Source organism: Pyrgilauda ruficollis, unplaced genomic scaffold (assembly GCF_017590135.1).
Source record: "Pyrgilauda ruficollis isolate IOZ18807 unplaced genomic scaffold, ASM1759013v1 scaffold223, whole genome shotgun sequence".
Taxonomy (NCBI): Eukaryota; Metazoa; Chordata; class Aves; order Passeriformes; family Passeridae; genus Pyrgilauda; species Pyrgilauda ruficollis.
Genome location: NW_024521762.1, coordinates 465,338 through 491,542, shown reverse-complemented (window position 1 = coordinate 491,542; position 26,205 = coordinate 465,338). Strand labels below are relative to the sequence as shown.

Here is a 26,205-nt window from a genome sequence, read left to right as displayed (position 1 = left end):
CTCTGCCTCCAGTCATCCAACCATATGTGGTTTAGCTGTGGTATAAATTATACAAATTAATTTTAAACACAAATAAATCTGGAAGATAATCTAGATTGACAGCTCTCTGTCTTCTGTGAATTGTTCACTCAGGTCAGTGGTCACAAATGTCCCACATGATGAAAAGTTGCTCTAACAAAGATGGCAAAACAAACATGGTGGTGTTTTAGTCCAGGGCCTGTTTCTCCTGCATGCCTGTCAGTCATGTCAGCAGTAAGCACAGAATCATAGAACCATGGAATGGTTCTCCTTCCAACACCCCTGCCATGGGCAGGGACACCTTCCTTTAGACCAGGTTGATTCAAGCCCCATCCAAGCTGGCCTTGGGTAATTCCAGAGATGGGGCAGCCACAGATGTGTGACTTCTGTGTGCAGTTTGATTCTATCATGATGGCCATGACAGCATAATTCTTGGGAGAAAAAAACCTAGGAAAGTTTACTGGAAAAGAAGGATTCAGAATTAGAAAGAATAGACTCCTGAAAAATAATGATCAGTTTTCTATGATATGCTCACAGGTCAAAACAAGAACATCTAACATCTTTGTGTGCAGACATCAGGACAGTGGACAGACACTTTGCATGCAGGTGTGGTCTGTCTGAGAGGGGGCTGAGACATCCTGGTGAAACTTGGGCTGTGCTCTTGGACCTTGGTGTGGGGAAAGTGAAGCAGTAACTCACTGCTGGTGTGGAGCAGCAACCTCCTACTCTGCCTGGCAGCTCTGAGAGAAACCCTGACCTCCCCAGTCGGGGTCTGCAGCTGATCTCTTTATGCTGGAGATCCCTCCCCAAGAAGGTTATTGCTACCTGCAGGGCAATGCTGCTCCAGAGTGACAACCTTTACTGGCTCTGCACAGCTCCTTGTATTCCTAGGCAATAAAGGAGTTTCTCACATGGGCAGAAAACAATTAGAACGGGCAGATACAAACCAGTAGGAGAAAATAATGACCTATTAAGAACCTGATAAAACTGATCAGCATAAAAAAATTGGTGGGAGCATCCAGCCTGGGAGTTTAGGCAGGGTAAAGCCCAATGAGACTGCAGTATGGTAATGGCTCTCTCTGAGGAAATCTGTGTTTGTGGTCATCTGAGGTGGGACTTGCTAGGGAGAGGGGGGAGGAAAGCCCCCCTCTGAGTGCATTGTTTACTCCACTGCTGGCTGTGGAGCTTTAGCTTTCTCTGATGTTTTGCACGGTGTGTTTGCACATGGAACAAGCTGCCTTGCAGGATTCTCTGATGTTTATGACCATCACGGCTGGGATCTTGATTGACTTGGGGAGCACAGGATGATGTTGTCTGAGCATGTTAACTGATCAATGTTGCTGCCTACAGGCCAGGAAAGGTTGGGGTCCCCTGCCTAATGCCAACTCAAATTTAGATGCATGTCATTTATAGTCATGCAAAGCAGTGTCACATTTTTTTCTTCTTCTTTGATCATACCCAGAAACTATAAATCCCCGGGGTGAAATCTTAGCTCTACAGAAACCCAGAGCAAACCTCCTTTCAGTGATGCACAGTTCATGGTGAAAGTTGTGGTTTTATTTCTTAAACTATTCTTGTAATTGCTAGAGAAATGTATTTATTTCTCTCCCCTCTCAGCAAATGAAATGTCAATTTTCATGATCAAGTAGTCTATTGAAAACAGTCAGGGCTGTCTATTCAGGGTGCTAGGGGCTGATAATAAAATTACAGCCCAGTAATTTTATATTTTTCTCCTATTATCTGCCATGCACAGCATGTTTTATGTGTTCTACTCCACTGGGACCATTGTAAACCTGTGGCCAGCTCTTTCATTTGAATATACTCAGTGGGAGGTGGCAGGTGCACTGTTACAAAAAGATTTTGAAATTTTATCGTAATATATTCAGAAGGTGATAATGTAAAAGCTGTTGGAAAATGCAGAGAGGTGAAGGAGAAATTCCACACCTGGGAATTTATTTAATGTACAAAGATAGGAAATGCTTTAAAAGCAAACATATCTCAGATCTGTCTAATCCACTGCTCCAGACTAGTCACCACGATACCCCTGGTGAAGGGGGCAGGTAGAGGAGATGACCTCCATCTCACCTCAGCTTCCATCATGCTCTCCAGCTCCTGTGCCAACTGGGGCACCTTAAGCTGACACAGATACTGTTTATTTTCACTATGTGACTGTGGGACAAGGGAGATTTTGAGTGAGATTGGACTGAGACACATACTGGAAAACGGTCTGGCACAAAAGGGAGATCAGGAGGTGAGGGACACTTCTCCTAAATGCAGCCAAAATCATGAGAAACAAGTTCTGTGTTGATTTCCAGCCTGGACCAGTCCCATCCATACTCAATACTTGTTTGCTATTAGATTATTTGGATCTTTGATCCTTTCCTGAAGTTTTCTGCAGAAAGAAGAAAGTGTAATTGCACAACTACATTGGTTGGGACCAGAACCTGGTGCTGTGTTTGGCTCAGTTTGTGTGAACCACTGTGTGAAAATCAGCTCCTCAATGGACATCAGTGTCCAGTACCTGTCACAGCTGTGTTCACTTCCCAGGCACCTTCACCTTCGTGTGATTTGTTTCTTTGTTTTCCAATGATGCAACTTTTAAAAAGAATAGAAAACAACAGCTCATTGTCTCCAAGTGAGTATTGGAAGCTGCACGGCTTGTCCTGAACTGTGCTCCCCCCAGCACTGTCACAGAACTTTCTTTGTAAAGAGAGGGAATCTTTGTGAAGAGAGGGGATCTCATCAATATATGAAGACATAGTGCCAAGCATCTGAAGTGTCTGAAGGAGGAGTGCCAAGGGGATGGAGCCAGGTGCAACTTGGAGGTGCCCAGCAACGGGACAAGAGGCCATGACCAGAAAATTATGCCCAGGAAATTCCACTTGGACATGAAGAAGGACTTCTTCCCTGTTCCCTAGCGGCTGAACACTGGAAGAGATTGTCCAGAGAGGGTGTGGAGCCTCCCTCACCGGGAACATTCCAAAACTGAGTAGAGACACCCCTGTGCCTGGTGTTTGGGATGACCGTGGCTGGACCAGCTGATCCGCTGCGATCCCTTCCAGCCTGACCACCCTGTGCCCAACCCCTGCGGGCAGCCCCCATTCTGCCCCGCAGCGCAGGTCCCCCGCTGGCCGTGCATCCCCTCAGGTGCGCCCTGCCCGGCCCGGCCCTGCCCGGCCCGGCTCACCCGCCCGCTGCCGCGCCGTGCCCGGCCCCAGGTGCCTCCCGCCCGCCGTCCCGCCCGGCCGCGCTCGGGGCCGGGGCCGCGCTCACCTGGGGCCGCTCCCCGCGCTCCGCCGGCCGCCGCAGCGGCTGCGGGGCAGCGCCCAGGTGACCATGCGGGGCGGGCGGGCGCGCCCGCCGCACGCTTCGGGGAGCAGGTAGCGCTCGCCAGGTGCGCGGCGGAACATGGACTGTCTGCTGCTGGCCGTCTGGACTTTACCTGCTGCGATTCTCGGCGGCAGCTCCATGCAATTCCAGACTCTCCCGTGGCTCGGAAGCACTGTAAAGGCAGGTCGAGAGCACTTTCTTTTGCGGTCGCCTAGTGTACTTTCATACCAGGTTACCGCAGTTTCTGATGCCTTGTCTCTCTGCCTTGTCAAGGAAACTTTGCCCAATACTCCTTTTCTCTCTCTCTTTTTTATTTTTTCTTTCTCTTGCAGACCCTTCAGCTGTGTTGCCTCTGTTGCATGTCTCATGCGGCAACTTTAACCAGTGACAGCATCAGTGAATTGACTCATGGTTTGTATAGCTCTTTCTGTGTCTGTATGTGAACATTTGCATGTTGGTTTTTTTTTTTTTTTTTTCTTTTTTTTTCGTGGAGTGGACATTTAGAGGGGAGAAGTCACAGTGTTTAGGGAGCATAAAGTGCAAGCAGGCTGGCTACTGCGGGATGGTGAACCACGGGCAGGGATTAACTTGTTAAGCCCTGTGTGCTAAAGCTGAAAGGAACAATATGTAGCAGCAAAGCAAATGAATGAGATGGTAAATACATCCACGTTTCCATGTGCGATTAGAAAGATGAATGCGTGTGTAGCCACAACAGCAAAACCTCATGTGTCTGTTGTGGAAGCAGTGAGACAAAAGTAATGAAAAGATTTGTGTGGGGGAGCAGGAGGAGCTGTGCAATGCAGGCTAAGGGGGGGAAAAGCCTGGAGAGAGAGGGCTTGTATGAGTGGGAGCTCAGGAGCCGTTTGTTCCCAGGTTGGAGTGACTAGCACGTAGATGCTGATGGCTTTGGGACTTTTGAAGTGCAGTATATGCTTTGTATTGTGTGTGAGTAGAAACAAAGTACAGTAGAGAACCACACCAGGGTGCAGAAAGGAAACCCCTCCTGCACCCTATGCTCTGCTCACTGGGGGATTCCCTCTCTCCAGCAGCTGCTTGCATTTTTTGGCCACCAGCCTGCTTAGCGCCCTCAACTTCTGCCGTTGATTAACACCACTCGAGGAAAGTGAAAGCTCTTGATGTATTGTTTCCACTGTCTAAGGAAAAGCAACCTGTCAGTGGTTACATTTTCAGCCTAATGTGTGTCCAATAAAGTCTATTCAGGCAAAGAGATTGACTGAGAGATTTTGCAACATCTGTTACAACACAAAAAGGAGGGGGTTTTCTTCTTTTTTGGTGGTGTTATTTCAATTTAGGAAGGGAAATTAATTGTTTGTCAAATGCATGGACATCTCTAAGTGTCCACAGAGAAACACTGTTCACAAATTAAATGGGGTTGGGAAGCAGTTTTTTCAGCATAATTTCTTAGGCTACCAGGAATGGGTGCAAAGATCCTAGTTCAGGAAACAGCTGAAACTCAGACCCTGGTTCCAGGACACAGCTAATCCCTGCATGGCTAGGTCAACACCAGTGGTAATGTACTGCAAGTGGGGCACCTGCTTGTACAGCCAGCTGAATTATGGCCTCTTTCACCCTCCTTTTATTCGGTGGTTCTGAGTAGATCAGAGTGTTCTCCTCAGAAATAGTTTTGTAATTTTTTGCATATTTTATCCAAAACAATAAACTTCTTTGACATGCAATTAGCAATGGCTGACTAAAGGTTATTAGGTAGGATGTAGTCTTTTTCTGCTGGAGGTCAGTTACAATTTGAAACCCAATGTAATCAAGTCCGTACAAAGAGGTGAGGTCTTACTCAGTTAAGGCATTAATAAATTAATCCTTTAATCCATTTGAACAAGTGGTGTAGTTCTGCAAGGTCTCAGTCATGGCTACCCCTACAGTGATGCAACATTTGCTGCATTCTTAGGGAAGGGAAAAGCCTCTCAAACCGGAGTGGCCTTCACATTTGACAGCAATTAATACAGGGGGAGGGGAGAACCTACAGATCTGCTGGTGATGACAAATGTCTTCAGAGGAGCAGTTGTGGGAATGTTCACAGCTATGCTAGTTAGTCTGTGCCTCTCAGTGGGGCACAAAGGAAACAAACACAGGCTGAGAGCCTTTGTGACTTACAGGGGTGAATTTATGCAGGCGAGACAGCACACACAGAGCCTGCAGGCCAGCCCCAAAATGAGGGAATGCTCCATGCCGTAGGAAATGCCTGATACCGTGTCAGAGTGCCTTGTTTGTGGGATGCCAGAGCTGATGGCCAACTCTCTATCGTTACAGATTATGTGTTTGTGACACCTGTCAGAGTGGATGCCAGCGGATCGTACATTTCACATGATGTTTTGCACAGTACTAGGAGAAAGAGATCAACTCAGAGTTCAAAGAGTTCCTTGCACTACAAATTTTCAGCATTTGGACAGGAACTTCACTTAGAGCTTAAACCTTCGACCATTTTAAGCAACAGTTTTATTGTCCAGGTACTCGGGAAAGATGGAGTGTCAAATTCTCAGGACCATGAAATTGAGCAGTGTTTCTACCAGGGATTTATAAGGAATGATAGCACCTCTTCGGTAGCAATATCTACGTGTGTAGGCTTGGTAAGTGTCTATTTAAAACAAATCAGCATTAAAAGTGTTTCTGTACGTGCAATAGTAGCTCAAGGTATGTAGTTCATATAATAGTCAAGACACCATAAACCCTTTTGTGATTTTTCTAGTATCACTAGTTGCTATTGTATTTAACAGAAGAGATTTCGTTATAGCCAATGAACAGCATCAAACTGTTATAATTTTTATGACTGTCTTTCCAAAAAAAAAGACTAGCTGGTAGACCTAGTAATTATCCCATAGCAATTTGTTACAGTTTGTGATAGTTTATACATTTCTGCTCACTCTTAAGTAAAAGTTCTTCCTGCCTTTGTGAACTGCAGCGAATAAAGGAAAAAAGCCAGTCCAGAAGCTTGTGAAAAAACAATGTTATATCTAGGTTCATCAACTACTTTAAGGAATGGTGAATTTCCTAGCTTGGCAGGAGTTATGAACAAATTTCCCTTTGTTTCCTTTGATAATTGAAGCATTATTTGGGTTTACTGGTCTTGATGAGTTGATCTCTTATAAATGTGTTAAATATTATCATTGTGTATTTTCCATTTATGGCTGCCAGCCAAGTTCATGAAAAATCATTATTCACAGGTGATTTTTTCAAAATACGTTTGACAGTGCTCATTGCCTGCAGAGAAGGCTTTACTGATGTAATTTAGGAGAATTGTCTACAGGATTAATAGCTAAGGATGTTTTTTAAGGCTTAATCGCTTGCACTTGCAAAGCAGTCTGCTATGGCTGCAGAGGAAGGCAGTGACATTGAGTGGGAAGTCTATGAAGTCATCTGTGTGCTTTGTGGTTGACTAAAGGTCCAGAGGATATGTTGGGTCACCCTCTAGAAATCTGTTTTGCAAAGGTACTTGTCTCTGAGGGCTATTAAACTGTGTGACGGGACCAAAGAAGGAGCACTTGAGACAGCCAGTGTTTCCTTTGAAACTGGAATCAGTGACTTGAGAAGCCTGTTCATTAGGAAGGGCTGTTGATAACTGGTTGAAGTGGTCTGGGTTATATTTTGAATGCTGTGCTCTTTTTTTTTTTTTTTTTCCCTCCCATGAAGTTAGAGGAATCTTAACAGTTCATTTGAACAGTTGTAAATGTGAGTTTAGAGCAGGTGCCAGGAACTGGGTTGAAGCTTTCTTTTGCTTTTAAAGTTGTGCTTCTGATGCTGAACTGTTAATATCAAATGTGCTCAGTTGTTTTAATGGAAGCTTCGTGTTCACAACTGCCACCTTTTATCAGATTTACTCAGAAAAATACCCTGTTTTCACTCATTGCAGTATTTTGGCTTTTTGCTACGGGAAGTGCTCTGCCTACACACAGCAGGTACAGTTTGGGAGATCTCCCCTGTTTGGCCACGATTTGGTTTTTAACATGCTTTCTGAGCTAAGTGAAGTTGGGCTTGTCAAGTCTTGTCTGGAGAAGGAAGGTTCAAGCCTGCCTCAGGTCACAGAGGAGCAGAATGTGGTGATCTTAACTGAGAATGAAATGGATCTTTTACCACTGTCTCGACACAGAGGTTGTTATGACTGGTAAGCTTCACTTAGAAAAGATCCAGAAACTGATCAAAAGAGAGTAAATATTGTGGTATGAACAAACTTATTATGGAAGTACCTAGATTATCAACAAATAGAATCTCTGTTTAAAATTAATTTCAAGGTTCAGTAGATTTTGCCTTAAATTGTTGTTTTAAACTGGCAAATGAAGTAAGCCTTTACTTACCTACCCTACAGGAGATTATTGTATCCCAAAGTATAATTGTTCCTTTCTCTCCCTATCCATCTATTAATTTCAGTGCACCTAATGAATCCCAGGCAAATTACCAACAGGATTCTGAGTCTTTCAGTTTACAAGGCTGTCCTCTTAAAGATGTCGTCAGCTGTCCGTAATGACACCCACGTCACTTTTCACTGGGATCCAAATTCAGTAATCATATGTTAAGTCTGGACGCTGTGCTCTGATCAAGAGAACCTTGTGAATAGCTTCTATATCCTTTTTCACCAACTACTTTTGTCACTTGGTTGCCCTTCTTTCCTATTTGCTTTGTTCACTGCAATTAAACCGAAAGTGGTGTTTCTTCTATATGGTTGGTAGCACTAATCTTTCCATTGTTCCTTTCATTAGCAATAGCTTCTCTACAATAAAGCTGCAGTGACCCATTCTTTCAAGCCTGGAACACCACAATGTGATTTGGAAGCAATTGCATTTCAATAGACTACGGGGACTCTTTGATCTAATTTTTTGGATGACCTAGAGTATTCAGTCATTCAGCTGTCTGTTATCTGCCAGTGCCTGCAGAGGAGACTTTGGGGAGAGGCTGTATGAAATGGCTTGTTAGGCAGGATGACCTTAACTTAACACTGCAAAGGAGCAAGAATTTGTTGCTTTGGTCTAGATCTGTTAAGAGATGTGTGTATATTACATTTTAATGGCTTAGTTGACAGGAAGGCCCTACGTTTTTATGCTGATTTGTTGATTTGAGACCAAATGTTTCCATCAGTCAACACAATTTTCTTGGTGTGTCAGAAGGCAGAACTGGATCTTTATCTGAACAAGTCTCTAATAGAGTAAGTGAGCATTTCAGGAGAATGTGCTCAAGTTTATTGTGAGTATGCCTCTTTTCATCATCAAAGTGCTTCAATTTTCAAATGGAATCTTGCTTTTTTTCTGTCTTCTGCCCATTTTCTGCTGCAGTCAGCATCCTTTGCTTGCTGGAGCACTGTTATACAGCAAAAACCCAGTGCTTTTACTTGTTTGGTAAATGAAAACTCTGTTCTGGACCTTCCGTGGAGAATATGATATAGTCCTTCCACAGAAGTTATAATTTTTTTTCACATATTTTTTAATGCATTCTCACTCCCTGGGATCATTTTTTCACTCTTACAACTTTGGGACAATGAGTTTGTTTATGTTAGTAAATGCAAAGCTAGTTTCTCTCTTTAGCATCATCTTAATGTGTCCCAAATAAAAAGTAATGCAGATTTTTTTTTTTACTTTTCTTCACTGATTTTTCATGATTCATGTAATGAACCTCTTGTTTTATTCCTGCGTGACTTTTTGGAGTTTCCTTCAGTACCTTGTGCTCTCCCAGTTGGTATATCCATACTACTGGTTTGTCTTGCTGCTTCATCCCGTTTACATTCTCCAATTCAAACTGTTTGTTCTTTCCACATTCAACATTTTTTCCCAAAATCCTGATTTGAGCTAATTCTTACTCTCTGTAATTGTATTTTTATTACTATTATTATTTAGCAATTTATCATTACTTAGAATTGCCTTTAGGTGGCTCGTGGAGAGGCAGACTGTACCAAATCCACAGACTACCATGGTTTTTCAGGTTTTTGAAAGAGATTATGCTGGCTGCTCTTTGAATAAGAAATTAGTTTTTTAGGACCTACTCAGTATGGTTGTGTATCTTCCTACCTCTTTCTCCCTTTCCCATTCTCATCCACTTTGTGCTATTTAATCTGCATTAAAAAGGAGATCTGTTGTATGTTCACCATCTTTAACTCCACTTCCATGATGGCATCTAAAAGATTTACTGCTGCCTTCCCAGCCTGTGTGACAGTGTGTTGTTTGCCTCTCTTTATAGGCCAGTTTTTGTCTCCTTACCTTAGGTTTATGTGTACAGAATCTCCTGTATAAAGTGGGTTGTTTGCAGTCACACAGTAAATCAGGGCAGAACACAAGAGAACCTCAGAGGTCTCCAGTTGTATTGTAGAGACATTCTCAAAAGTAATTTATGACTGTGCTTTTGGGAGCAGAGTCACATTCCCCTTGTGAACATGAGCTCTGGCAAAGTCAAACAAGTTCATAATCCAGTACACAACATAGGAATTGGTGGCCCTAATGAATGAGGGTTTGTTATACAGCATTTGTGGGCTGCAGGACACAGGTGAAGGGTCTAGAGCAAGTACAAAATGCATGCCCAAAGACCTGTTTATCCAGCATAAGGAACTCTCCTGCCATTCCATCACAGAGAAGGTGTGTGTGTGTATTTTGGGTCAGAAGAAGGAAGTTCAGTTCAGTGGAACAGTTCAGGTCCTTTAAAGCTATATGACACACAGTGTTATCTTCCAGGCCAAATTTATCACTGGCCTGGAGGCCTGAGAGGCTGCACCTGCTCCCACCAGAGGTGGGTTTGGGCTGTTCTCTCCCTTTGATTTATGTACCTCAGTCAGTAGTGGTGCCCTCCTCTGGCTTTGGCAAGATGTGTTTGAATCTGTCATTACAAGGAGCCTCTTGTCTCAAGCTGTGTTATGTTTATTAGTGTCTAGTCAAAGGAAGAGAAAGAGGAGGGAGGGATGAATCATGTTACACTCGTTGAGCTGTCAGAGGATTCTAGACAAGAAGGGTTATAGATGTAGCACTGAGAGATAAACAGGAGATGTATTAATTCAGTGGAGGGAGGTGTGTGTGTGTCTGAGGGCAGGGCTTTGCTCAAAGTATCAAAGAAGCCACAAAATTAAAGCTTCTTGATGCAGTCTGACCACCTAAGAGGCAAGCAGGCCAGGCAGCTCATGTACCCACTCTTTGTAGTCATTTAATTGCACCTGGTATTAACATTATTTAAGTTGATGCTAACAGCAGCCTCCTATTCCTAGAGCTCACACTTTAAGTCTGATTAAATATGTTGAGACAAATCCCAAGGTTCTTAGGCAGACAAACTGCCATTAAACTCGTTGAGCCAGACTGCTGGTGAAAATACAGAATAATTGCTGTTTGCAGTGAGGGTCCTTTAGAAATCTACAGCTGTAAAAATACAACAAAATTTGGCCCAGTGGGACCTTGAGGAGAAGCTAAGTACAAGAGCTGGTGGTTTTTCTCATTCTTAAATGTGTTTTTAGTCCACACAGAAGCCAATACACAAATCCTATATTTTCTGCCGTTGTACCAGCACAACATGAACAGCTTCTTTCATGGGAGTTCTGTGATTTTCTTTGCATTCACACACTATTGCATCTCCATCCTTTATAAAACACAAACTGTGTTTTACAGGATCATCCTTTTGTCCACTATTTTGGTGAAGATTTTTCCATTATTGTTCCATTACTCCATATTATGGTAAATATGAAAATAAGAAAAATCTCTACATGAAAATGAGATGACAATGGGAAATAACCTAAAATATCTTCAAGAATATTATTATGCTAGAAAAATACAAGGCAGTGTTTCTGGTCTCAGCATTGACCTGACTGGTGATGAATTGTGTGATTAGGTTATTGATCAACCTTCTCCATATCTGTCTGATAAGCTTTCTGTTTAACTCTGCCTTTAGCTCTGCAATACAAAGGCTGTGTTATCCCAGGTGTTTTGGCACTACTGATTCCTGATAGGTAAGAAGTGGAATTAAAGAGGATTAATGATGAGAAAGAATCTGCTTCTGCTTGGCAGAAAAAAGTAATAGAAGTTGTATTTCTTCCTGTTCTATGTTAAAAAACCTGAATGTACCTAGAGGAAACTGAGCACAGTAGGCTGTGGCTGCCCAGCTGCTCTTGAGTGTCCACAGGAGCAGGTCCTCTGTCACTTGTGCCTGCTCTGTCATTGCTCAGCTGGCAGCAGAATGTGAAAATAAATGTTTCATTGGTGTATTTCCAACCAAATGTCAGGCTTCTGTGGGCACCATTGCTTGAACCCTTGGAGTGGTTTTCCAGAAACAGGGAGTATCCATTTGTACAGAGACAGTTCATCCTGGCCCTTCTTGTTAAGCAGCAGTCTCATCATCACTTCCAAAGGAATCAGTAGTCACTATCTATGCTTGAAACTTCAGTGTTTTTCTTGCTGTAGCAAAGCCTTTCCTCTAAACCTAGTTCCCACACTTTGCCTAGTCCATTAGAGAGAAGCTTATAGACAAATACCCTTGTGAGGGTCAGGAGTGGATGACCTGCCTGCACAGACGTGACCCCTTCATAACAGGATGTCTTTGATGTCGTGAGGATTTTTATTTTCAGCGCCACTATTTTCATGTGGTCTGTACCATCTCTGCTGCTGAGAGGCAGTGTATGCTCTTCTGCACGGCTGGGAACTGCTGGACATCATAAATAGTTCTCTTTTTGGAGGCAGATTTTAATAACTAATCTAAGCTTCTAGTCACTGATTAATCTAAACAGGGGTTTATTTCTGTTATCTTTCCCCTTTTCTTCCTCCACTTTGGAAGTGTTTGAGGAGGATACCAGGTTGGCAGACCTGGTGTGTAAAGGCTTTTGTTTACCCAAAACACAATGGCAATCTGTGAAACTGCAGCTCAGGCAGGCCACTCCTGGAGGTCTGTACCTGACACACGGAGTGGGAAGCACAGAAGTGTCTTGGTTGTGCCCTGACCCCCACACAATTCACTTAATTTGAGCAAATGGTGCCATCAAAACTCTTCTTAAAGAGTGCTGTTTTCCCAAGCTTATTCTCTGCTCACCCTGTGCAGAACCAGAGCCCTGATCATGATGACAGCTCTGTGACATATTTGCACTCCCCTGGGAGTTGACTTCCAGTCACTGTAGGCTGCTCAGTCGTAGCTACTCTGGATGCTCACTGGGAGTTCTGTCACCAGCTCCAGAAAGCCCTCACATGTTTTGGCTCCTCAAATGTTTGTTTGTTACCGTATTGTGCTTAAGTCCACAAGATATTTATGATAATGTTTTCTAATTTGCAGCTTCTTAGGGGAGGGTTTGTTCTTCCTGATGCACAGCAGGTTCTTTACTCTTAGAAGGAGAGGATCACTGGAGCTGCTGTCCAGTACTGTAACAGGAGGGAAGATTGGAGGTCTAAGAACTGTGGTTTGGAAATTTGTGGCACATGGATCAAAATAAAAGCTGGAACTATGCTAAATAAAGGCATCCATGGTGGTGATGCCCGTGATATATCAGTCAGTTCCTCAAGATCAATTTAGAGTTCTTTGCATCTGATTTCATTCTCTCCTGAGCATTAGCACTGATGTTGATTTACAGAGATAGAGCCTGCTGGGGATTTTCTAGAAAATACCTGCTTTCCAGGAGCTCTGTGTGTCTCATTTTGTCATGGTCTTCTCCCAGTGAGCTGGCAGGAGAGGGGTTAAACTTAATTATGTCTGCAGTGGGAGCTGGCAGTGGACCTACAGTGAGTTTTAGCAGCTGAAACCCAGACTTGATTTTTTTTTCCCAAAAAATACTTATTTTGTCTTTGAGAGGCTTTGACTAGCCCTTAAGTGGTATCTGAATTGAATTTTAACTGATAATTCCATTGCAAACAAGGTTTTCTTCTGTCTTTTTGATCATGTCACTGGGAGCAGAAATGTTGGTTCTTTCTTGCCTTTTCTTATCCCATTTTAATCCCAATTCTGTTGCTGCAGGTCTACCATAAATTACTGTATGCTAAAGGAATTTCCTATTGATTTGCTCTGACAGTGATTTGACCAGCTATGTGAATAGCTGATGGAAGCAGAACTTATCTTGGGTTCAGACAGTGGAGCATTGACTAAAGCTCTGAGGTAAACATTTGCAGAAGAAACCTGAAATCATAAAGCCTTGCAGCTCAGCACAATTTACAAACATGTATTAATTAAGCTTCAGTGCTGGCTCTGCTGTGTGTTTGATGAGAACAACATCCTGGCACACAATGGGTTGACATCAGTAACCTTTTATTGTTTATCGTGCTCGGAAGTCACCAAGAATGAGGGTGAAGAAATGTCAAATAATCAGGTCAGATGCGAGTGAATGAGTCTTGATGGTTGAAGCTTGGTACCGTGGGAACCATTATTGCCCAGAGTGATTTCTGGAACATGCAAGTTAATTTCTTTTTTTACAATGTTAGTTCATAAGCTAGGGAAATCTGCAAACAACTTCTACAGTCAGATGAAAACCCTTTTGCTGAATCTCATATGTGGCTGCCCAGCTAGTGACTGCCAAAAAATGGTAAAAGACAAAAGTTGGATGGCAAAGATAATAGGTCTTGAAGTTATTCCTACTGCAATAACAAGGCCCAGAACAAACCTGCTTAAGAGAAGAGGAAGCTGAGGCAATAAAGTGATATTTGCTTGCAGAGACAATGGGGTGTTGCCTTTTCACTCCCCTGGGCATTTGCATTTCAGGCTGCCCCACTCTGTACACAGCACACTTGGGGCTTTATTCTTTGAGGGCTGGATTCTTGCTGTTCACAGTGGGATCACTTGAATGCTTGTGCCTGCCTGCCTAATATATGTTAATTGAAGGACTTTTGTGTCTCAACATCTTTATTAATATTAATGGAATGACATTTTTAATGGACTTATACAAAATATGCTTGACCTAGCTTGAGCCCTCACTTTTGTTTTTATACTCTGCAGCACAGTGTGGCTTCTGACTAATTTAAGAATGTAATATTGTATTCTGTGGCAGAATACACAAACTAATGAAACATGGATTACTCCTCAGGCCTAAATTTTCCTTGCTATGTGATATAGAATTTATATAGCACCAGAATGTAATCAGTTCTTTTTAAATCATGAAATTAAAAAGAAGTTTTCTTTTTCTTTGTGTGAATTATTGCATTTCAGTGATGTCACACACTTTTTTATTTTTTTTTTTTTTAAGGAAGAAGTCATCAAAACAGTAGGCCTTAAAATTAGGCTAGAATAAAACCTCAAGAAATATTTCAAATTAATATTGCTGTTAAAGTACAAGCTGGTCATGGTGAGGGATAGCTATAAATGCTGTAAGACAGCATCAGACAAGAAAGTTTAAACTTCTCTAAAAATGTGGCAAGTGTCATTTCTTGTTAACACTTGACAGAAACCTATGTTACTTGTTTTGTTAGATGCAAATATAAGTTAAATGTTAAAATAGCAGTCTTGGACTAGGGCAGAGATGATTTTTGTTTTGCAGTCTGCTGTGGACATTTATGGCATACACAAGAAAAATGCTTCTGTCACATTTTCACTTTTTTTGTTACATTTTCTGATAAAGAATAATTCCTTTTAGGCTGCTCTACATTTCATTGTTTGTAATAAACATCTCTGCAACCACTGTGGAGACCAGTCTGCCACAACAGGAGCTCTGGGCTCGCTCTGTCAGCTGGTTCTCTTCATGCTGGAAACCATGCTGGAGGCCATATGGATATTTTTTTACACTACATCACATACTGGTGGTGGGATTGTTATCCTACCCCAAGCAGCAAAAGCTTGAGCAAAGGGGCAGGAAAAGTTTCCACGCTGAGACAGCAGTGAGCTGCTGATGTCTGCTGATCCCTGCAGCCCTGTCACTCTCGTTGACAGGTGTTTGCTGCTTGATGGGCTTCATCTAAAGCTTCTTGTGGTGAGTAAAAAGTTTTCTGCTGACTGCTTTGGATCTGAACCTGGCCTTGGGAAGTGTCTTTTATTCCTTCCTACATCATCTTGGCCCTTGAGTCAGTAGGCACACCATTTTTTTGGGATGCACTGCTGCAATGGCTGTTTGGTTTAGCAAGATATTTTGAAAAGGGGAGGCACCACTGGCTCATCAAGAAAGTGAAACGTGTCTGTTGCTCCTGGCGGACCCCAAAATGCTTGTTGGATATACTCCAGGGTGGTGCTGTGTAATCAGATTTCACTGAATCAGAAGTTAGATGGAGGCAAACAGCGTGCTGGAGGGCAAACCCCATCTGCAGGCTGAGCCTTGCTGTTCCCAGGGACTGCTCCGACCAGAACAGCCAGGAGTGAGACGTGGCAGGAGCTCAGGCAGTTTCCAGAGAGCCAGCTGCTGCTACTACTGCTAGAAAGTGCACCCAAGTGCTCGGCATGTAGTGCCTGCACTTGCCAGATAGGTTTCAGTGCCCTGGTGCCAAGTGTTGTCATTCCACTCTGCTGCCGGAGCATCCCGACCATGAAGGAGCGAAGGGAGCGCAGTGGCCACCAGAAAATGCAAAGCCACAAGTAAATGTGAAGAGGCTATTTGGCCTAACCCAAATCCAGTCCTGATAAAGTCAAGTCTGGTGATGGGAATAAAAGAGGATGGTACCTTTTGAGACCTGTTGTCCTTGTTAGACAGGAGATGGACTTGGCAGGTTTTGAGCTGTGAAATTCTGAGGGAATAATATCAGATGCCATCACAGAGCACCTGCAGGGGACAAGACCTCATTCATCTGCTGCTCATGGTAGGAAAGCTGAGTAATTGCAGAGAGGGAAGCATGTTACAGAAATGGTTAATTGATTCCTGTGCTTACCAGAGAGAGCTGGGTGGCCATTTGAGCTGCCTGAGGCACAGAGCCCTGCAGGTCTCAGTAATGAAGACCATGCATGATCCCAGGGACAGAACAGGGTGCAGGTGGTGCCATGGCTGTGAGCATCAGGATAATGCTGTGGTGACAAAGGTTTGTGTTTTCCATCAGTGGGATAGATGAAATACCAAGGAAAGGACAATTTGGACCAGCAGCTGAATCAGAGAGGGCTGGTATATTACCATATATTACCCATTAAAGCTACGAACAAAAATGTGCCAGACTGTGCTCTTGGCCTCTGAGTACTGCACTGGTTCTGTTTACAGGTTCCCAGCTTTTGGGTTATAGTGCCATCAGGAGTTTATTTTTATTTTCATTTTCCAAGCATTTCTTGAAAATTAGCTTTCTGGTGCTCAGAACAGCACCACAATACTAAATTAGTTAAATAGCTTGAGGGCTGAGGGAATCATATTTTGTTGTTGCTGTTGTGGCTGTTCACATGATTTATTTAGTCATTTGAAAGACTACAGTTTGGGAAAGTCAGGAACCCACTCTAATGTGAGAAACAAAATAGAAGGAAATGTTATTCATACAGAATGAAGTTCTGTCTTCTGCCAGCCAGCATTTGTGCAAAGTCAAGGTCCTTCTGCCTCCACTGCCCTGCTCCTGTGTTAGGTTTAGTAGAAGATGGGGAGTATTTCCCATTGGGAATGTTTCCTGCCCACCATCAGCCTGCTCAGAATGGTGCCCATATGCTCCAAAATATCTCCATGGATATTCCACATCCTATAATAACAGTTTAGCCTTTGGACCTGATTGCCAATAAAGAGGAAGAATTTAGATACTGATGCATTATTTTCTATACCAATGCACTGAATTGGTGCCTATTCTTTATTAAATCTTTATCTTGCAATGGTCAGTGCAATTTAGTGCCCACTGCATCTGAAATATGAATATATTTGTTTTTCTATAAAGATGCACATGACAGTGCTGTTTATGGCTGTAGTCTTTTCTGCTGTTCAATAACTTGTTCAATCATTATTATTACGATTTAAAGCAACACTGTTGTGCTTCTTTCAGGAAAGGAATTGCATTTTAAAGAGGTTGTTGTAGTTTGCCTTTAATTTTTGTAGTAAATGGAGGGTATAGGTTTATTGCAAAAGTTTATAATGTGGAGGATGTATGTGAATGAGTCTCACATGACTTCCTTTATTTTTTGTTAAAATATGTTAAAGGAATAGGTCACTGTAAATCTGTAAAGTATTTTATAAAATTTATTTGCTGTTGAAAACAAAACCAATTTTATTTCAGAATGGTGAATCTTTTAAGAATTAGTATAAATAACCTGAAAAGCTATGATCAGTGTCCTGTTTTAGTCCTTTTGAGGGGCTCAGTGGAGGTGTATAAGGAGAAGCCCTGGAGAGGGGTGATCAAATCTGAAATCTTGGGCTGAAACTATTCTGACAGGATGGGGAGTGTGACTTAAACCCTCTCTTATCTTGCCAGTGTTCTTGTGTGTGCTACCTCTCCCCAGCAAGATGCCTGACTGATTCACAGCAACCGATGGGCAGTTTAAAATTACAAAGCTTTCGGTTTCCTTGTTCCTAGCAGATAAAGAGGGTGGGCATTTCCTGATTATATGGTATACACTCAAAATATTTAAGTTCCCCATGGTGCTATTTGTGCCTAATTTACTTCTCTAGCACATTAACACTGCTGGTTTTCTGCAGGGGGAGGAGTGTGTGGTGTAACATGCTGTGAAGAGAGGAAATGTTTCACAAGAGCTCCTTCTGGCTTTTCCTCTGTTTGCCTTACCACCTGGAAAGAAGAAAAGGTGGAGGGACTGACTGATGATCCAGATGGATTGCAGGAACAGTCACGTCTGTGGTCAGATGTGTTAAGCTGGGCAAATCCACACAGGGAAGTGGCAGCATTGCAGTTCAGCTCCTAAAGCACATGGAACTTCCAGCAGGAAAGTGTGCAGGCATGAGGAGGGCTGAACTACCATCAGCCAGTACCCTTGGGGCAGGCTGTGCTCCTTCAGAGGCCACTGAGCAGCCAGATTATTTTGGGGAAAAGCTGGGGATACGACACAGTGAGGGATGGGGCTTGAGGACAGGCTCCAGCAGAGCAGATACCATCTGAGTATAATAAATCAGAGGATGTGCAGGTCACACGGAGCTTCAGAGAGACATGGAGTGGGAGGACCACATTTGTCACTTTTCATGTTCACTTTTCTAGTTCTTGCCTATGAAAGCAGACAAATTATCTCCTGTTTATGGGAGTTGGGTGCTTTGATGTACTAATTATTCCACTCATGTGGCACTTCTCAGCAGAGCAGGCGTGTTCCAATTCCTGGCTAAGGGCTCAAGATGCAGGAGCAGCTGAGCTGTGCAGCACTTCTGTCACTGCTGGCTGTGCCGTGCAGCACTTCTGTCACTGCTGGCTGTGCCCTGCAGCATTACTGTCACTGCTGGCTGTCCCCTGCAGCACTTCTGTCACTGCTGGCTGAGCCGTGCAGCATTTCTGTCACTGCTGGCTGTGCTGTGCAGCACTTCTGTCACTGCTGGCTGAGCCCTGCAGCACTTCTGTCACTGCTGGCTGAGCTGTGCAGCACTTCTGTCACTGCTGGCTGTGCTGTGCAGCATTCTGTCACTGCTGGCTGAGCTGTGCAGCACTTCTGTCACTGCTGGCTGAGCCGTGCAGCATTTCTGTCACTGCTGGCTGTGCTGTGCAGCCAGCTCAGGTCCCGTGCTGCCAGGATGGAGCAGAGAGCCCTCTCAGGCCCTGGGAGTAGGAGCTGCAGTGGAGGCTGGAGTGTCTGTGACTCTCACACACTCCCCTGATGTCCCAGAGCCCCTGTGACCCTAGCAGCACATTCCTCTTCTTGGAGCTTTTTTCTTAACCTGTGCTTCACCTGACCTTTGCTTAACCTACTGTTCAGTAGATTCATTGCAGAAACAAGGTCAGGCTGCTTAGGAAATTTTGCCTCCTAAATCTTCTGCTGATACAATTTTTTTTTTTTACCGTCCCTTTGTAACTTTGCAGCATTCTGAGCTGTCAACAAGTATCTCCCTTGTCTTCACTGTATCTTTATTTCAGTCAGAAGGCCTGTAGTGTTTAACATAGTGGCAACATCTGTTCAATAGATACTTGGTTATCTTGGACCAATTTAATATAAAGAATATCACATAGAATAAAAAGTTGGTTTCAGACACTACCTTCACTTTTGCCGCTTACATTTTCCCGTTTCCTGAGATGTCAGAATATCACAGAGCTACCTTGAACTTTAATCCACAGACTGTACTTTGAGACCCTTACATGTAAGGTATTGCGCTGAAAACACTCTACTGCACAGATGCTTTTGTGAAGAAATGCTGTTCACTTGCATGAAAACCCTGGCAAATGGTGCTTTGCTGACACAACACATAATTGAATGGATTTCTTCAATGAAAAGACACAAGTAAATGCTCCCACACTGGTTTGGTTTTTTCCCCCCACTGTTTTCTTAACACTCATCCCTGCTAAACAGTTGCATAATTCAGATGCTTGTACTAAAGTCTGATGATGGCAAAATCAGTGTAAGCTTTCATGAGCAGTTTAGTTCTGCAGACCTGTTCAGGGGGTCCAAGTCAAACATGGGGCTGAGTACCTGGGAGTCATTGGTTATCACCCCAAATGCTGCTTTAGCCCTGTGTGTTGGGCTCTGACCTTGTCACAGACAGCATGTCAGGAGGTGTAAATTGATGCATTGGGCTAAAAAATTAATTTACCTCACCTTACCACGACCTGGGCTAGTATTAAGTAGTATTTCTGTGTCCATTTTAAGACAGTTGTGGCATTATGTTTCATTTTATACCAAACCAGGACCTTGTTGTGGTGAGTTTTGCGTGTCATCAGAGTTATTTCTACTACAGAGATTTAGAAAATAATGCCAAAAAATTGTTTTTCATCAAACTTTCATTTATAATATTATTAAAAGCAGAAAATCTGGCTGGATTTGTCACAGACTAGCAAAGTTTTTCATTTACTCCAGCAGAGCAGATATAGCATGTTCACCCTTGGGCATCATTCCCTTAAAATAGAAGCTGAGGCTAATTTGTGGGAGAGGAGTGAATGAGTGCAGAGCTTTAAAGCAGGCCCAGGGTGGGTGTAGAATGGCTGAGCAGTGCAGATTGGTGGCACTTGCCTACAAGGAGGGAAGCAGAGACTGTCTGGACTCAGGATACACTTGACAGTGTAATATGGTGAAGGCAGGTTTTGTGATTGTAAGCAGGGCCTGCAAATATGTATAAATAAATAATAACAAATAAATAATGTATAAAATAAATGTAATTACATACATGTACATTCCATGGCTTTTCCATGCCATGGAATGTACATATATGTTATTACATTGATCTTAGTAAATAACTATTTAAATGCCCATGTAAAGTAAGCTCTGAATGCTAAGGGTGTTTGTGTGGTCATGGAAATGTTATGTGGAGTTGCCATTGTGCAGGTTTTTAATATTACAGGAAACTGAGAAAAGGATGAAATCTTATTTCAGCTTGGTGGATTTCTGGGATGCTGCTGCCTTGTATGTTGGCTTTAATTGTGTGAATTACAGCCAACATGTTACTGCTTTACCTTTTTGTGGTGGCAAGAAGAGACTCAGCCACACCTAGGCTGCTGTTCTGCTTCAGAGATTTCTGCAGCAAAAGGGCAGAGGGTGCCATTGACTGTCCCCTGCTCTGCCTCGCAGTGGTGCCACCCGGGCAGGGGGGTGGTGGAGGGAGTGGCCGTGTGCTGTTTCATCCCAGCTGGGTTTGACACCATCGGCCCAAGTGCCACCCTTTCTCTAAAGGCATGTGACAAGTCGGAGGCCCCGTGGCACAGGAATTGCCGGTGCTGAGCACAGCTCCCAGCCCTCCCCAGCTGCTGTGCTGTTCCTGGCTCAGCGCTGGCACCAGCCTGGCCAGGATGTGCTGAGGGACAGGGCTGTGTTTGGGGACGGTGCCAGCTGGGAGCCCCGCGAGGTGGCACACGCCTGGCTGTGCTCTGTGCTCCTGGGTCACAGCTCTGGCTCTGGGCTGCCATCCTGAAGGCTGGGGCTGCAGCGTAGAGTGGAGAGGGTGGAAGCACTTTAACAGAACGACCCAGCCAGGGTCAAATGTGAGCCTTCACGAGTCCCTCGTGAGCCTTTTCTACATTGATTACAGAACCCTGCCTATTAAACTGATAAATAAGGAACAGAGAAGCTGAAATGCTGAAGAGCAGGGAGTTTAATCCAGATAACCCAGGCGCCAGGCTGACATTCTCACTCTTGGGCCATCTTTGCTTCTTGTTTTCCATTCCCTTCATGTCCTAAGCTCTTTTGTTCCACTCCCTTTCTCCTTCCCACGTAGATATTTCAACATATGGATATGTCTGTGTATGTGGAATATCAGCAAAGCTGATACTTTGCTCCCTACAGAGTTCCTTGTGACCACTCTCTCATGTAACTAATCCATAGCAATGTATACTCCAACAAGGAAAATTAAAAGGTTGGGAAGCACTGACCTAACTTCTTAGTAAGCAATACAGCTGGCAATCAGATGTAACCCGAGCTCCTCGTTATTGGAGCTGCCTGAGCTATTCATAGCAAAGCAAAATTGCTATGGGAATTGAGCTGGATTTATTTTGTTTGAATGCAAATTATCCCAGGTCAGACAGGCTCAGATCTTCTGCCCCCTCAAATTCATTTGCATCAGCTCTGGCAGGCAAAGCTCGTATCTGGAGGATCTGCACTGGGAAATGTGGGTATGGGTAGGGAACCACCAGATGTGGAGAGTATTTGCTTGGGGCTTTGATGCAGTTGGGTGTAACTCATTGCAGCCCAGAGTCCCACCCAGAGTGAAGGTTCTGCCATCAGGTAGCTCCAAGTGTCTTCTCTCTCTATTGTCTGCAACCTCAACAGGGTATCCTGTAAGGGAGAGGGATTATTAGGCCTTGCCTAATTCTCACTTACAGTATGAAATGTTCTGAAGGGTCCAGCTGCCAAAATCCCATCATCACAGGAAAAGCTGTTTTTTCAGTAAAAAAAAAAAAAAAACAACCCCACTCAACTTTGATTCTAGTATACATGATTGTAAAGGGTAAAAAAAGCTTTTAAAAACTCAGCTGAAAATGGTTCAAAAATCAGAAAGAAAATAAAACACTGAAGCCCTTTGGCATTATTTAAAAAAATCTCATAATTTATAGTTGTGTTTCCTGCAAGGCCTGATTCATGACTTTTAATGTTTGGAGTTGCCTGTCTGATAGGGAGGAATGTTGCTGATCAGAAACACTCAAGCAAGCATCTGTTAATGCTAAGTACCTATGGAAAAGGAATTTCCAAGTACTGATTTTAGTTATATATCATCAGTTGTTTGGTTTTTGTTTTTTTTTTTTTTTTTTTAGCTGTTCATTTTCTGTGTCACTCTGCCCTAATCTTATTGGTTTTGCCTTTATTACCACGCCAGGAGCAGCAGCTTCATTAAGAAGGCATGCACTTTCTCTAGAATGTTGGTACAACTGAACTCCAGCCCTACAAAATTGATTAGCTGTACACAAAGAGGGAGGAGAATCTTGCCAGAACATTTTCATTTCACCTAATCCTTTGAGCAGCATAAATAATTCATAGCAAACCCACCTTAGGGTGAAACACTGCTCTGTCTGAAGATCTGGGCATCTCGAAGGCACATTTCAGATATTTAAGAGGGACATAAATGGTGCTTTTGTTTTGTGCTGTTACAGAGAATGACAGGAGGGAGAGAGAGCTACATTTCCTGTGCTTGTGAAGGTTTCTCAAGGTAATCCTGCTCCCACCTGGAGTGTTCTCTCAAGCTGTGCACCTAGTTACATGGGATGTTAGCTCAGGGGACACACTGAGCTACCCTCTGAAGTCAGCTTTTCTGTTATTCTTGAGGTACCCTAAGTAACTAATCAACTGTCAGCACACGACAAATAGTGGGCTGCCTCTTTTAAGGGAAAGTGAAGCATAAATGCATTCATTAAATAATCCTGCTGTTTCCTGTTTGCTTTGTGATGGATTTCAGGACTGTCATAACTAATAGATTTTATCTTGCAGTTGCAGGGATTTGCTTAAACAGGCCATACCCAAGTGCTTGTACGGCTACCAAGGCTAAATTTGAGCTGTTGGTTTTAGCTAATTGCCTTCCAAAACCTTTCTAGGGAGCCAAAGAGTCCCACTGATGGAATTGTAAATGAAGTGATGCTGACTGTAACTTGGTAAACCTCTGGCACTTCACTTAAGTATTATTGGTGTATAGTTGGTGTGGTTATGCTGTAGTTTGAATTAGTATTTTTCTTCTATTCATTTATCATGCCTGCTCCTGGGGTGGTTTCTTTTTGGTTTTTGGCGTCTTTTTTAAACCCATAACATGAGAAATGAGCGAGCTCACGTACTGACAAGCAAGTATTTAATCTGTGGCAAAGCAATCAACTTTGTGTTAGTTCTAGAATATCTCATTACCCTGCAATAAATACCAATTTAATACATTTAAATACCAATGTGACTGGTTCAATTACTGTAAGTGGAGGAACAAATAAGAATATTTCCTTATTTGCCATATGCTGACAGGGGGTTGCATAAAGATGTTTGAAACAAGCTCAGTCAACTGCAGAAATACAAAGGCACTATTCAGAGATAACTCTGGCTTTGTTCATATAGGAATAATTAAAGACATGCAATTTTGTTACCTTGTTTTAATTGCTGACTGTTCTGCATAGCACTTCTTTTGAGCAACCAAACAGAGTAGTCTTTCATGGCTAACTCAGACTGGCAATTTAAACCTTGTACTCTCCTTCTGTCAGATCGTCAGGTAATAAAATACTATATTGTTAAGAACCCTTTACATTTTACATTTGCAAGATATCTATAAGATGTTGGAGAACAGAATAATTTAGTTATTTTTCTGAGTCAGATTCTAAAGAAAAATGCCATCTGCTGACAATTCTCAAGTCAGAAAAGGTAACCAATGATTCTAATGCTTCTTTCACGACAAAAAAATATTTTAGTGTGTATAAGGGCCATTAACTTAACCTAAACATTTGCTGTGGTACAGAGCCAGGTATTCCAGTCTGGTGAAAATTGGTACAGGTCTGCTGAGGTTATTCTCATCAGCCAAGGACCCAGTCCCATGAAACATCACTTTGTACTTCCCTGACTCTGGGGCCAGCATCAGGAACTGCCCATTTACAGGCTTGATACTTTTCTGGAGGATGGGTGAATTTTTTTGGCAAACCTAAAAGCTAGGGAAAAGTTTAGTTAACTTAAATTCTCTCTTCCCTTCAGCGTGTTCGCATGCCTTTGTGCTGCCTGGTTTGGGATAGGATCAAAAATGAACATGCTCTGAGTTTTACTCGTGGGATTTCTGACTTCAATAATACATGTGTATTATTGGAAACCTCATGAGAGTCCATTCTCACTAGTTTCCCAGAACATTTTCTTTCCCAAATTGGTATAAAAGCACTCTGGAAATGCTTGCACGGACAATGTTCAGCTCAATGGGAGCTCCTGGGTGCTTAACACTCTGTAAATGTCTGTCATTAATTTAACAATCTGTGTATGGATTTAGGGTCCAGACTTTTCACTTTTTGTTGGTGGATCAGGGATTGTGTCTCTGTCACGGTGTCTCAGCAGCTTGTCCCATTGACCCAGTGCTTCAGTACCGTGGGTGCATCGTGTCAGTGCCCTTCTCAGGGGCACAGAAAGGCAAAATGCCCTCAGCCTCGTGGCTGCTGCTGTCTCCTCTGCAGCTACCTCCCAGAAAAGGGGCTGTGGGTCAGAGTGGAGAGGGAAGGAACTCCCTTAATTACCATGATTTACTGCCATTGGCTTGGCTGTTTGCTCCTGATGCTTCCCGAGGGTAAAAATATCTTTCACCTCAGCAACACTTTCTGCAATTCAGCCCCTTTCTCCTTTCCAGATATGCTGCTTGTCATTTTTTTCTACCTAATTTCACATCTTAATTTGCTCATTTTGATTATATTTTCCAGAGCATTGACATTGTGACCCTAACTTGAGAGGAGCTCAATAAGCCATCTCTCAAAAAGTCAGTCAGTGCTATCGGGTATCTGCAGTTCCAGGTCAGGCTGTACTATCCTGCTGGCTATAATTCTTGGAAGTAGTTTTGCTTATGACTGTAGTAAGGTTATAGTCTCACATATTTTTCAGCCTACCAACTTAACCCGTCCCAAGAGGTGAGTCTACTTCATTACACATTCCCTAAAGAAAGAATCATTTATTATTTAAACTGCTTACATGATGCAGGATTTCTTTGAACAGTCTCATGATGGTATTGGTTGAATACCCTTGCTTTGGAGGAAAGAGGAATTCATAAGATGAATGTTGGCAAACTAAACAGGACTTTATTCTTCCTGGGATTCCTTGGCATAAGTGAGAAAATGATACATTTACCACATTTTCAAGGCTTAACCCAAAACCTGTTCCAAGTAGCTGGCACTTCCCCTGCTGTCTTGGCAGGGTTTTGTCTCTGCTGGTGCACAGGGACTGCCACCTCCTCATGGGTTTCTCCGTGGGGACATTTGGAATGTTTCTGAAATCCCTGCTGCCATGAGCTCGCAGTTATGAAATGCTGTGTCCACACGTGGACGTTGTGCTGTGCTTCCCTCAATAACCAGGGCAGACCTGTGCTCCTGGGCTGGGCTGGCCTGCTCTGGCAAGTGTGCGTTCCAGGCAGGAACAGAGGGATGGTGGCAAACACCAAGGTGGTTTCTGTACTTGGTGAGGGCATTGCCATGATGTGCTCATGAAACCGGAGGAAAGGCCTCCCTCATCTGCCCTCGGGCTGGGGTGGAGGCTGAGCAGAGGTACAGCACTTACGGGAGACCTCTCTCCCCTTCTAGCAACGTTGGTGTTTAAAAATGGACATCTGCCCCATTCCAGAGACCAGTCTTGGCCAAAAGGCAGCTTCTGGCTGTTGTCGGGGAGCTCTAAGCTGTGTGAACTGCTTTGTGTTCTCTGGATCTCTGTCATACCCTCTTTTGGCTTCCAATTTGCCTTGGTTCCATGTGCAGGTGGGACAGCTCAGTGAGGGCAGTCTCTCCTCCAGCAATGGAAAGCTTTGGT

The 26,205-nt window shown here is 43.3% G+C and overlaps 1 protein-coding gene across 4 annotated transcripts in view; it reads left to right on the top strand.

Moving 5' to 3' along the window:
• The first annotated feature begins 3,271 nt into the window (after positions 1–3,271).
• Positions 3,272–26,205, top strand: part of ADAMTS18 (ADAM metallopeptidase with thrombospondin type 1 motif 18) — a 78,221-nt gene continuing 55,287 nt past the window's right edge. For 2 of the 4 annotated variants that reach the window (XM_041468655.1, XM_041468654.1), the window contains exons 1-3: positions 3,272–3,528; positions 3,681–3,759; positions 5,635–5,951. In XM_041468655.1, coding sequence (XP_041324589.1) covers positions 3,427–3,528; positions 3,681–3,759; positions 5,635–5,951 — 498 coding nt within the window. In that variant the 5' untranslated portion in view covers positions 3,272–3,426. Of the gene's footprint in view, positions 3,533–3,680; positions 3,760–5,634; positions 5,952–26,205 lie in introns of those variants that run through there. The other 2 variants (XM_041468656.1, XM_041468657.1) reach the window with 2 other exon arrangements.